The 14,121-nt window shown below is 40.8% G+C and overlaps 1 protein-coding gene and 1 non-coding gene across 2 annotated transcripts; both read right to left on the bottom strand.

The window, feature by feature from the left end:
- LOC141648656 (uncharacterized) lies at nucleotides 1-876 on the bottom strand. The gene is made up of 2 exons (XM_074457382.1): nucleotides 451-876; nucleotides 1-360 (listed from the first exon to the last, which is right to left on the bottom strand). The coding sequence occupies exons 1-2, from the start codon at nucleotides 874-876 to the stop codon at nucleotides 1-3; spliced, it is 786 nt and encodes a 261-aa protein (XP_074313483.1).
- A 3,414-nt stretch (nucleotides 877-4,290) lies between these two features.
- On the bottom strand, nucleotides 4,291-4,397 carry LOC141650023 (small nucleolar RNA R71). The gene has a single exon (XR_012546088.1). It is a non-coding gene; the product is annotated as a small nucleolar RNA R71 (small nucleolar RNA).
- Between the last annotated feature and the right edge of the window lie 9,724 nt (nucleotides 4,398-14,121).

Here is a 14,121-nt window from a genome sequence, read left to right as displayed (position 1 = left end):
CTAAAAAAGGTGTTCAAAGTACTCCTTAGCCACGCCTGCAACAACCAATGTTCCAGTCTGATCTCCACCATTATCGTCAACAAGCTTCGCAATATGATTTTTCTTCTTCCACTGTCCTACTTTTTGATAGAAATATTTAGTATTTGTGTCACCATATTTTAGCCATAAGGTCCTCGACCTTTGCCTCCAGAATATATCCTCTTGTCTTAATAAAGCAGTTATATCCTTCATAATTTTCTTCCTCTCGCTAATAACTCGAGCTGATTGACTTCCCTCGTTAAGGCGTTTAAGGCACCTCCTCTTTGAGTGAATATCCCGGAGAATATTGCCAATGCTTATTCCCTTCCACTCAACAAGCTCCTTAGCACAATCCGATATAGTATCAAGTAAATCCCCACTCCCCGAAGCCTAGGCCTTGCGTATCGCATCTTCACATCCATCTTCACCAACCCAAGTCTGCTCAAATCGAAACAACTTCCCCCCTCTCGTCTCGCGTTCCAGCCTTGGTTGCAAAATAACTTTGATAGGAGCATGGTCCGACCATTCCCTATGAATATGAATCAATTTCGCCCTTGGAAACATATCGAACCATTTATCATTCCCCATAGCTCGATCAAGTCTGGATTGTCTATTATCCGTATCCTCTTGCCCATTATCAAAAGTGAAATCATAGCCCTTAAACTCCACATCTCTGAGTCCACATTCATCCACCACCTCTCTAAAATTGTTCATTTGCCAATGTGGATGATTACCACCCTTCATCTCCGTAGCAAATAGAATTTCATTGAAATCCCCGATACATATCCATGGAATATCATCATTTTTAGCCCTCGACTCCCTCAGATGTTCCCAAGAAAGGTGCCTATCACTCACCATCGGTCAACTATAAAACCCCATCACTCGCCACTCCCCCTCGTTTCCAGAAATGACGAAGTCCATATAATGTACCGACGCAGAACGGAAAGTACACATCAAATCTTTTCTCAAGAGAAAAGCTAAACCCCCGACCGTCCTATACTATCAACTTCCATACCCACATACTTAGTCAAACATGCCCTCATCCTTCTTAACTCACTACTACTCAACTTGGTCTCACACGGAAAGACCAAATCAGGGGCCTCTCTTCGCAGTAGATACGAAGACCGCCTACTGCATCGGGTTTGCCCAACCTCCTGCAGTTAAGGCTCAAAAGTTTCATAATTCCAGGCGGGGTTGAGTCGTCTCAACCTCCGCCTCGGATAATGAAGCACCCCTGCTAAGTTTTTGTTTTTTTTTTCCCTGACTCCGTATCCAACTCAGTCTCCTCCCTAACACGTTTATCATGCGTAATCAGACACCCACCCTCTTTATCCTTCCCCCTTAACCCACCATCCAGCCTCCTCCACGAACTCAACTGCTTCCCTCCCACCTCTTTACCACTCCCTGCCTCCGTCACACCTCCTTTATCCACCATACTCTTAATCCCTGCTTCTAATCCTGGCTGCTCCGACCCCTCAGCATCGACATTAAAACTCTTGCCCCCTTTCTGTAACACCCCCTTCTTACTCGGCCAATGTAATTAGGAGATGTTACCTTCTCGGTTTCCCGAGGCGGTAAATCGGAGATACGATAAAGAAACATTTATTATAAATAACAAGTTTAGTGATTACAACCCATTAACTAATGAATAAATACAACTCATGACCACTATACTTATCTAACCAACTATACTCGTCTCGTGACCCATCAAACTTGTCCCGTCTCCCGCGTGCTATCCAAACAACTTGTACTTAACCTGCTCCCCATATGATCGGAAATATCATATGGATCGACACAGGCCACCCCAGAAATTAGTGACAATTACACAGACAGACAAACGTCAGTTTCAATAACCAATAAGGTGCGACACGACTCAAGTGTGAATTTGCAACATGACTACTAGTATGAATAAACCACTATCAAACAACCACCACCATGGTACCGGAACACGCCCAGACATACCGATAACCACAAACAGGTATCGGGACACGCCCAATGATAAGTGCATATTTTATATACTTTCATCTCCTAATATTAGCTCTATTTTATTTGTTATTTAGCACTTATCATAGTGTCGTAAGCTAATATTTGTTGTTCTAGTGTATTTGCTTGTCTTAACATGTTTTTGTAGGAATCTAAGCATTTAGAGGCTTTTTCCTATCATTTTATACACTAAGTTCACTAAGCTAAACAAGACCAAGTGTTGGACTAAGCATGGAGCATTGGATTGGGTTTTGCATGGAGAAATTGATGGATTAATATGTATAATGCAAATGTTGACAACAATCAAAGTCAAAGCCCAATGTTCAAATCCAAGTCAAGGTGGAAATCATAAGATTCCAACAAGCTTAGGATGCTCATTTGGATGCTCATAGAAGGATTTATGAAGCATTAACCGGGTGCATTAAGGATCATTTATCGCAAATATTGGATTCCTCAAGCAATTAAGTGAGGAATTAAGAGAAAATACCCGGAAACACACGACCCCGATCGGGGCCGCATGCATCTAGGAGATTTACGTTTCTTTCTCCTCTCCTATAAATAGGAGAGGTATTCCAAGGCTTTGGGCATCCAATTTTACGTCCCATTTCCACTTTACAATAGCCTTAAGCTTTATATTTCTCTCATTAGTTTCCTCATTTTAGTTTACAAGTTGTTAAGCTTTCCTTAGTCAATCCTTCAACATTTTGTTCTACAAGTTATTGTTCAAGCATTTTTTTATTCAAGCATTTGGTTATTATTTGTTGTTCCATACAAGTTCATCTCTTTAAGGTATTTCTATTTATAGTTTACATTTCTATTTAGTTTATATCTAGTTTATAATTAAGCACTCCTATTAGTTTACTTTAGTTCTATTTCTTTTACATGTTAAAATATTTAGTTCATATAAATCATTTAATCATGTCTAGCATTTCTTACAATATAGTTTACAATTTACATCTTAATATGAGTAGCTAAATCTCTTAGTCTAAGGGCTAGGGGAGCCATGCAATAATCAAATATATAACATGATAAAATAGATCAATAATAATATTGTTCATATTGCTTCTATCACATGCTTGTGCCATAATGTTTAATCTTTGTTTAAGGCCTTATTCAATTGATTAAGTTTGTTCATTCGTTCTATAAGTCGAGAGGTACGGAATTGAATTAGACAAAGCATGTATAGTAGGACGACCTAGTCATGGACGAGAGTTTCTCTAGGACCCGATCTATGGTTGACACTAATATCGTAAGGTGGGTGTCACTAAACCAAAGCAATTGACAATGTTATTAGTACCGAATTTATCATGATCGTATATTTACCCTTGCATGTGTGACCCGAACCCCTTAGACTCTCTTTTATCATATAATTTACATTACAACTTTTATTAATCATCAAACAAACCAACCAAACCAAAATTGAAGTCGACCTTGATAAAAATCTACCCATAGCAATTCACAACGTAATTCCCGTTTCCTTGTGGTTCGACCCCTACGTACTACATTAATTTGTATCTATGGTATAAATATTATTTTTGCATAGGTGTGCGATAGCCTATCAAATTTTGGCGCCGTTGCCGGGGAAACGGTTTTATTGCTTTTTGAATTGTCGATTTTTATCTTGTTTTCCTTTGTCTTGGGGAACACTTGTTCCTTGAGACCGTTACTTATCATTTTCCTAGAAATTGTTGTCTTATGCCCAGGTCCTCTCGTAGTGGAGAATTGCTTTCATCGGATTCCGAGCCCGAGAAAACCTTTAGGAGAAGACGGCGTTTTTGGAAGGAAGTGAAAGAAGTCACTTCTCCCATACAAGTTGAAAGTGCTAGAAAGTTTTACTTAGACGATCTAGAGGTTCTTGAAGAGGAGGAGGTTTCTTGTTCATCAACTCCACCACCACCACCATCTACTACCAAAAAGATGGCGAAACTTTCCGATCACTCAAAGCCCACCGCGGCCATGCTTCCGGCCGAAATCACAACCACTCAAATCACCGCACCGGAATTCGAGATCAAACCGGCTTTCATTAGCCTTGTGGAGAGGAAGCAATTTGGAGGAAGTCCTTTGGAGGATCCCAATTTGCATGTGCAAAACTTTTGTGACTATTGCTCCATGATCCGTCAAACGGGTGTCACCCAAGCCCAAATAAGGGAAATATTTTTCCCTTTCTCATTGAAGGACAAGGCCAAGCTTTGGATCAATAGCCTTGACCGCACCACCATGGAAATCACCAATTGGGAGACTTTGGCCCTTGCTTTCTATCAAAAGTTTTTTCCACCGGAGAAAACTCAAACTTTGAGGAGCCAAATTATCGGATTCCGTCAACAAGCTCTTGAGAGCTTATATGAGGCTTGGGAGAGGTACAAAGAGCTTCAAAGACAATGCCCACATCATGGGCTAGATGATTGGTTTCTAGCAATAACATTCTACAATGGATGTTGTGCCGAGTCCCGAAGGATTCTTGATTCCGCCAACAATGGGCGGTTTGATCAAATTGACACCGACCTTGCTCATGTCACGATCGAATCTATGGCGGTCCATGATGCCCAATATGTCAATTCCTGAGTTGTGCCATCCAAAGGTAAAGAAGAATCCTCTAACAACTCTGTTTTGCTAGCTCAAATTGCTTTGCTCCAACAACAATTGGCGGAAAGAGATGCTAAAGATTCCCTTCAACAACTCAATGTCGTGTCTTCAACAAGCCAAATCATTGTTTGTGATGGTTGCGGAGGTGCGGGTCATTATGCCGCTCATTGTCGAGCTCTTATCGAAGAGGTAAATGATTTTCAAGCTCTAAGACAAAGTTTATATCCACCGGGTACATTTTCCAACACTTATAACTCGAATACAAAATTTCATCCGAACTTGTCTTACACTAGCAACAATGTGCTTAACCCTCAACCCCCACCACAACAAAATGCCTATGTTCCTCAACAACAAAAGTATATCCCTCCACCGGGTTATCAAAATCAACAAAGGCCCCCACAAAATAATTACCAACAAAATCCACCACAAAATGCCCAACAAAACAATCAAGGAGGTGGTAAGCTCGAGGGCATGATAGTCCAAATGCAAAGGGAATTATTGGCTCAAATTCAAAAGAATGATCAAGCTCATAGTGCCACGGTCAAGATGTTGGAACAACAAGTGGCTCAATTAGCCGCTTCTAGCTCTTAAAGAAAGAACGGTCAACTACCTCCCCAAGGTGAGCAACCACATGAAACCGTTAATTCTATCTCCTTGCGAGGTGGTACTAGCTATGATGGGCCATCCATGACTTTGGATGAAGAGGTGGTTGTTAAAAAGGCCAAACTTGGGGGAGATGACAAAAAGAAGGCTAGTGATGAGCCTCTTGTTAAGGATCGTGTGCCATTTCCTCACCGGTTATTGATGCTTAAGAGGAAGAGCAAGCTTGATGCCAAAGATGTTGAACCCCCTATGCCCAAGAAAAGTGACAAGGTGGTTGTTGAAGAAGTCTCTCCTAATGCTAAGGAGAGTAATGCCGTTTCAAAGATGGTGAGTGTTCCCAATGAGGAAGAGAAAGTGAAAGATGTGGAGGATGCTCCTCCCAAGGAAGTTGTTCAAGTACCATTTCCCCATCGTCTAGCAAAGCACAAGGAGGAAGGTAAGTTCGGTAAGTTCATGGAAATGTGTAAGAATTTACAAGTCACCGTCCCATTTTTAGAATTGCTTACCCAAGTCCCCTCCTATGCAAAGTTTATGAAGGAAATCCTCTCAAAGAAGCGATCCTTCAATGAGGTTGAGACCATTGCTTTCACCGAAGAGTGTAGTGAACTCTTACAAAACAAGTCTCCCCCGAAACTTAAGGACCCCGGTGGCTATTCTATTCCTTGCACTATAGGCACATATACCATTGATAAGGCCCTTTGCGACCTAGGTGCTAGTGTAAGTGTCATGCCTTATTCCCTTTATGAAAAACTTAACATGGGTGCTTTAAAATGCACAAGTACAACATTGCAAATGGCGGACCGTTCTTTAAAGCGACCTTTAGGTGTCTTAGAAGATGTACCCGTCAAAGTTGGCAAGTTTTTCATACCCGTTGACTTTCTCATACTTGATATGGCCGAGGACTCACAAACCCCAATTATATTGGGTAGGCCATTTTTACGCACCGCGGGTGCGCTAATTGATGTGAAGAATGGGAGGTTGACATTGGAAGTGGGTGATGACCGGGTTTCCTTTAGCAAAAACAACACCATTAGAAGCCCAATGTTACAAGAGTCTTGTTATTTATTTAGCACTTTGGACTCTTCTCTTGCCTCTACTACACTTGGCTCCTTACTAATGGATCCGTTGGAGGACAATATGGGTGTTGTTTGCTTTGTAGGTGACGATGTTAAGGGCGCTATCGCTAAGAGTGCCAAAAAGAAGAAAGGGAAATTTTATTTGAAAAATTTCAAATGATTGCGGAATGCTAAAGGAGCTATGACATGGAGCTTGGTTGGTGGCAAGCTCAAAGATGAAACTTGAATCAAATAGCTTCTTACGTCGTGCGGGACGTTAAACCAGCGCTTCTTGGGAGGCAACCCAAGCTTTTTATTGCCTTTATTTGTTTTTGTTTTTAAATTTTCTGCAATTTATTGTTTTTCGTAGATTAGTAATAAAATACTCGACTTGATATTGTTCCTTTTTGTCTTTTATAGGTGAAAATGGAGAAAAGTGAATCTGGCACGCAGCCCCATGCAAGATCCCCGTTTGGGGACGTGGTTTTCGAGAAACGAGAAGGAATTAAAATCAAATGCGGAGAAGAGTCAAAACCCGAAGAGGAGGTCAACCCCGATCGGGGTTGCCAGCCCCGATCGGGGTCGTGGTTCCGTGAAATTTTGGCCTTTCTTTCTTATGTGGGTAAAGAGTGAATCATTTTATCATTCTGATAGAAACCCGATGGTACCTCCATTCTTTTTCTCCACCATTTTTCTTCACTATTTTTCACCTTGGTCACAAGGAAACATCTTCATCCCCCGAATTCATGCTTGCTTGGGGGAGGCTAGCAAGTCGAGTAAGTTTCTCATTGCTTTGCATTTTAGTTTAGATCTTGCATCCCATTAAACATAACCTCTAGTCCTTCTTGTTTTGTGCTTTGAGCCATTTTTATGGTTTGATTGGGTAATTTGAATTGTTGGCACATTGAGGACAATGTGATGTTTAGCTTGGGGGGAGATATTGCATTTGCATATAGCATAGTTTGCATGTAGCGTAGAAAATTTGAAAATTTTTGAGAGAAATTTTTGCTTTGTGCTTGCTTGTTGCCTACTTTCCTCTTTGCTTATCCTAATAATAACTTGTTACTAATGATTTATTCTTTAATGATGGGATATTAGCTACATGGGGATGTCTTGACATAGTAGGTGGGAGATGGAGAATGAACCGAATAGGCTTGATCTTGACTTTGGGCAAGCTACAAAATGGTAAGGTAGAGCCTCTTTTTGACCGATGCATCCATATCCGGTCTCTCTTAGGTGAGTGTAGGTGTCTCCTTATAATGTGTGTTGCATCAAAACGCACAAGTATGGTTCTCTTGTCATCTCTTGGTAAGCACGCATTCATTTGTTTTAGCATTTTGGAGCCATTCACATGATATTTTAGCCTTTTTGACCCCTTCACAAAAGCCTTAAGCTACATCATTGAAATTTATCCTTAGCTACATCATTGAAATTGCCTATCCTTGTTGAGCTAGTAGCTTAGTTGGATAGTGTTTGGGTTCTCATTGGGATATATTTGGTTGTTTGAAGTCATGTGAGCTTGGTCTTAATGCTCAAAAAAAAGGAAGAAAAAAAAGAAATGAGAAAAATTGATTAAATTGGAAAATGGAAGAAAATGAAAAAAATGAAGAAAGAAAAAAATGAATGAATGAGAAAAAGCATGAAAGAAGAAGTATGAATTGAAAAGAAAAAAGAGAAGAAGAAAAGATATGAGAAACTCTCATGCATTATTCATTATATTTTGGAGAAATTTCTTATGGTTTGAATTGAAAAATTGGGTTAGAATTGGGATTGAGCATCCTTGCAATTTGGTTGTTGCTAGCTTGACATTAGCTCCACAATCCATAATTCATTTGTTCCCCCTTCTTACCCATTAAATATTACCTTCTTCCTACCCATTTGGCTTCTTTATCATGCTTGCATTTGATTGTTTTAGCTTGCTAGTTTTGATTGATTACCATATTAGATTGCGGGCACATTATTGTAAGTTGAGGATAGTTGAGTGTTCATTCACAAAAATTGTCCTTTCATATATAAAAGAGTTTGAGTGTCCCGTGAGAATCCATAAGTCGAAAGATCATGCAAGAGCTTAAAGGTTCATTTCAAGTTTCCCATGCTACGCCGTCGTGTAAATCTCATCCATGATTTGCTTTATTCCTTGCCCATGTTGTTTCGGGTTTTTAAATCATTTTGCATAGCTTATTTGGATATTGCAATTGATGGGATTTGGTTTCTTGCTTGAGGACAAGCAAGGGTTTAGCTTGGGGGAGTTTGATAAGTGCATATTTTATATACTTTCATCTCCTAATATTAGCTCCATTTTATTTGTTATTTAGCACTTATCATAGTGTCGTAAGCTAATATTTGTTATTCTAGTGTATTTGCTTGTCTTAACATGTTTTTGTAGGAATCTAAGCATTTAGAGGCTTTTTCCTATCATTTTATACACTAAGTTCACTAAGCTAAACAAGACCAAGTGTTGGATTAAGCATGGAGCATTGGATTGGGTTTTGCATGGAGAAATTGATGGATTAATATGTATAATGCAAATGTTGACAACAATCAAAGTCAAAGCCCAATGTTCAAATCCAAGTCAAGGTGGAAATCATAAGATTCCAACAAGCTTAGGATGCTCATTTGGATGCTCATAGAAGGATTTATGAAGCATTAACCGGGTGCATTAAGGATCATTTATCGCAAACATTGGATTCCTCAAGCAATTAAGCGAGGAATTAAGAGAAAATACCCGGAAACACACGACCCCGATCTGGGCCACCCAACCCCGATCGGGGCCGCATGCATCTAGGAGATTTACGTTTCTTTCTCCTCTCCTATAAATAGGAGAGGTATTCCAAGGCTTTGGGCATCCAATTTTACGTCCCATTTCCACTTTACAATAGCCTTAAGCTTTATATTTCTCTCATTAGTTTCCTCATTTTAGTTTACAAGTTGTTAAGCTTTCCTTAGTTCAATCCTTCAACATTTTGTTCTACAAGTTATTGTTCAAACATTTTTTTATTCAAGCATTTGGTTATTATTTGTTGTTCCATACAAGTTCATCTCTTTAAGGTATTTCTATTTATAGTTTACATTTCTATTTAGCTTATATCTAGTTTATAATTAAGCACTCCTATTAGTTTACTTTCGTTCTATTTCTTTTACATGTTAAAACATTTAGTTCATATAAATCATTTAATCATGTCTAGCATTTCTTACAATATAGTTTACAATTTACATCTTAATATGAGTAGCTAAATCTCTTAGTCTAAGGGCTAGGGGAGCCATGCAATAATCAAATATGTAACATGATAAAATAGATCAATAATAATATTGTTCATATTGCTTCTATCACATGCTTGTGCCATAATGTTTAATATTTGTTTAAGGCCTTATTCAATTGATTAAGTTTGTTCATTCGTTCTATAAGTCGAGAGGCACGGAATTGAATTAGACAAAGCATGTATAGTAGGACGACCTAGTCATGGACGAGAGTTTCTCTAGGACCCGGTCTATGGTTGACACTAATATCGTAAGGTGGGTGTCACTAAACCAAAACAATTGACAATGTTATTAGTACCGAATTTATCATGATCGTATATTTACCCTTGCATGTGTGACCCGAACCCCTTAGACTCTCTTTTATCATATAATTTACATTACAACTTTTATTAATCATCAAACAAACCAACCAAACCAAAATTGAAGTCGACCTTGATAAAAATCTACCCATAGCAATTCACAACGTAATTCCCGTTTCCTTGTGGTTCGACCCCTACGTACTACATTAATTTGTGTCTAGGGTATAAATATTATTTTTGCATAGGTGTGCGATAGCCTATCACCCAGATGTACCAGATCCGGAAGCCAACCGGATCCCCTGCCAGACGTCTTGTCTCAACCACACGAGTGTAACACCCCCATATCCAGAGGAGCCTTAACTAGGTCTTCCTTAGCATATAAGAGCGTTACCGTCTCGGTTGCCCGAGGTAAGTAATCATCAAAAGTCGATAAAAGAACATTTATAATTGTATTACAAACGTTACAGCCAACTTAACCAAAGTAAAGATACAACTCGTGAGCTACACACTATCTATATCGAAACTCGTGAGAACTCCTCCCGCCAGGACTCCAGCTATCAACAACATCAACACCTGCTAAGACCGACTGCTCACCATAAGGGATCACGGCAGACACATAGAAACAACAAGACAACCACACAAGGTCAGTACTGAGATAAGACATGACAATACCAACAACATCTCTCAACACAACACAACGCAATCAGTTAGACACACAATCACCCCCACTCAAATCAATCTCCGTCACCGACTGTCCACTGGACCAGCCCTGCCAGTGGGGGATCGCAGCCGTACCCACCAAATCCCCGCTCATCATACCGAGCGATAACCCTGTCCCATTAATGTGCACATCCCCTCCCGTGGCGGGTTCCACGGAGGGCGAAGCTAGGGCGTGAAGTCATTCCCGCAAGTGACTCCACTCAGCCGAGAACGCATCTCGAGAACCAGAGACAGCAATCACAGACAGCCGCAATACAACGACAACCAACAAACTGTATATACCAACCGACTACCGCACATACGCTGCCACACAAATACAACCACAATACAACAACAATGACACGACAACCGACACACTAGACTATCCACAGAAACTGAGTAGGCGAACCTACCTTTAAGCAACTGCAACCACTCCATGCCAACATACGAAATATCCAACAATCAAGCAGCACCTATATCCATAACACAATCATCTATCACTAACAAGCAAACCCTAACTGCAAAGACAAGGATACGGATGATGATGACGACATACCTACAAGAAGGAACCTGGCAAAAGACCGCTACCCGACTCAAGCTATGTTCTCCTAAGGCACAAGAACCTTCAAAGGCTTCCATGGAGGTTATATGGTGAAGGGAAGGGAAAGAGGCGACCTAAGGATCTGAAGAAATGAGGCGGAAATGGAGTTTTTTTTTTTTTTTTTTTTGCATAGGTTGCCACTCCCCGGAAATACCCTCCCCCATGTCATCATCATCAACTGTCTAACACTCCATATAGACCAACTCCTACAAAATATTACTTGAAATACCCAACACGCTACGAGGTTACACTTTCACTTGCAACAACCAACAACGCGAAACATGTCACTTTAGCACCGCTAATGTACTTAACAATATAATTCTATTCCAACACACGGCCTCATGACTATCTTTCTACGACCGCCTTTTAAGTATACTATTCAACTTTACTTCAACATACAAGTTACTTCCACTAACAAGTGTAAACAATTATACTTCCATACCAAAGATGTGACTAAAGTCGTAGGAAACGTTATAAACAAACAACAACATAATTTCAAAATCGGTCTTTTTATTTTGCGACATTACTCTTCCCCTCTAAAAAGGAACTTCGTCCCCGAAGTTCACCACCAACTTACTACTTATGTTACTTACTACTTCCATCTTGACATATATCAAAACCATGTCATTCATTATTGACATTACTCATATTACTCGTACAACCAGTAAACCATAAAGATGTATGCAACCATATTCAAATAACTAGTCACCGTCAAGCAGACATGTGTATATCATTTGCATTTGTATATGTAGAAGGACGCACTCCCGGTGAAATATAACCAGTAGACAATACGGATGTAAAATGAATGCAATAAGAACAATTACAACTTCACTATTCGTTGCAAATACGCCCCTAAAAACCAAGCATGACTTCCAACATATGAAATGAACGGTTCAAACACGTTATTAATCATTAATAACCATGTTAAACACCAAACATGTAATTATATAACCATTAAACAATTTTAATTTTACGAATAGTTCCTGTAACAGTGCTAATCGATCGAGTATATAGGGTACTCGATCGAGTGCCCGCTACTCAATCGAGTGTCTTGGCTACTCGATCGAGTAGCCTTGAGATCAGAATACCTCATTTCTGTCACACCTGCAGCTACTCGACCGAGTATGGGGTACTCTGTCGAGTACCTACAGGTCAAAATCTTGGGAAAACTGTCATAACCCATATATATATATATATATATATATATATATATATATATATATATATATATATATATATATATATATATATATATATATATATAATCGTCGCATAACGCGAGTCGGGATGACTTCCCGACCCCCAAAATCAATCCTGCAACAAGGTCAAACCAGCAAATCCGGCCTTATGGCCATCCGTACAAACCAAAATAAAAGTTCTAACTAACAACAACTACCATCACCCAACACCATCAACCATACACAAAGATAAAGAATAGGAGTATCACTCCTGCTGCTGCTGCTGCTGCTGTTGCTCCTCCATCATCTCATCTCCACCACCATCTCCTCCTGAGGTGCCCGCTCCTGATGACCCAATACCCGCATCAACCCCCGCTCCAGCTCCAGGACTCACATACCATGGGGTCAAGCCACCAAAAGCAAAAGACTGAGGTGTCCCCCAAGCTGACTGATCCACTCCGTAAGAGTGGAAAACCCCACTATAGTCCCCGACTCCACTCTACCACACTGGATGTGGTCCCTCGGTCCCAATCCCCTGAGCATACGTCATCTCATGCATGTTCCGGAGTGTAAAGGTGGATGACACCCTCTCTGCCAAGTAGCTCGAACGCGTCTCCGGGGTGTCGAGGTAGGGGTAACAAGGAAAAGGGTGCTGCTGCGGTGGTGCTGCCGACCGTGGTCTAGTCTCAGCGGTCCTCTCCCTCACCCGACGGGGTCCTCTCCCCAACCTGGGCCTCTCCTCTACTACGGCCGCGTTCTCCCCCTTCTTCGGCTCGGGCATCATGTAACACCCCCTCATACCAAGGTGCCTTACCAGGACCACCCTACCATGAAAGTGCGTTACCATCTCGGTTTCCCGAGGTTAGTATATACCAAAGCGTCTGAATTGAGCATCATTATTAAAGTAATGTAAAATGCAAAGTTTACAATATCTAAAACCAAATACTGTCTAACGAAATACAACCTCAAAGTCTTAACATTAAAAGAAAACTCGCTAAAACTCAGACGGTGATGCTATGACTCGTGGTGGCAAATCTCCCAAGATAATCCCCAAGCTCTCACTAGCAAAACCTGTCAAGCCTGCTCACCATCCCCGAATGGATCACCGCAGATTCCACAAACAACAACGGGGTCAGTATTATGCAACTAACAAGACAACCAAATGCAATACTCGTCTGATCATCACCAACTCCCAATCACCCAAGCTCACATAGTAACCGACTACACACCAAAGTGTGTAGCCCCGCCATTACCCATCGCAACGGGTAATCCTCGCCGCCGATGGGTGACCGCGGCCGATCCCACCTAGTCCAGCTCCTCAACGAGCGACAACGATCCCTGTCCCTTAATGTGCACATCCCCTCCCGTGGCGGGTTCCACGGAGGGCGAACTAGGGTGTGAAGCCACTCCCGCAAGTGACTCCACCACAATCATAATCACATGACATTACAGTCATCTCAATCCCCTCACACCAACACTGTCACAAAAACCTTCATTCTACGATGATCAATAGACGACGATAATTACAACAACAAGTCATGTAACGCACAAGAAATCGAGTAGGGAAACCCTACCTTAGCAATAACAGCAGTATGCAACACGAACAATCAAAAAGGCTCCTCTACGAAGTCTTCTCCTATACAATGATCATGCAACACGATTACACTTTGTAAAATTCTCAAAATCTTCTTCTCATATAAATGTACAGTAACTCACAACAATACAAATAATCATGAAGATAGAACTTACCAACAGTGCAACGAGAACTTAAACGCAAGAACCACGACGATTATCCACACAATGACGCTACGAAATGCTCGAGAGGAGGATTAGGGAATGATTTG

This window comes from Silene latifolia, chromosome 3 (genome assembly GCF_048544455.1).
Source record: "Silene latifolia isolate original U9 population chromosome 3, ASM4854445v1, whole genome shotgun sequence".
Classification (NCBI taxonomy): Eukaryota; Viridiplantae; Streptophyta; class Magnoliopsida; order Caryophyllales; family Caryophyllaceae; genus Silene; species Silene latifolia.
Note: the sequence above shows the minus strand (reverse complement) of the source record. Positions and strands in the feature narration are given on the sequence as shown.

Excerpts from the sequence above, each read along its gene's own strand:
- LOC141648656 (XM_074457382.1), bottom strand. The coding sequence starts at position 876 with ATGGTGAGTGATAGGCACCTTTCTTGGGAACATCTGAGGGAGTCGAGG. Across the intron at positions 361-450 it reads TTCGATTTGAGCAGACTTGG|GAGCTTGTTGAGTGGAAGGG; the intron begins GTTGGTGAAGAT and ends GATTGTGCTAAG.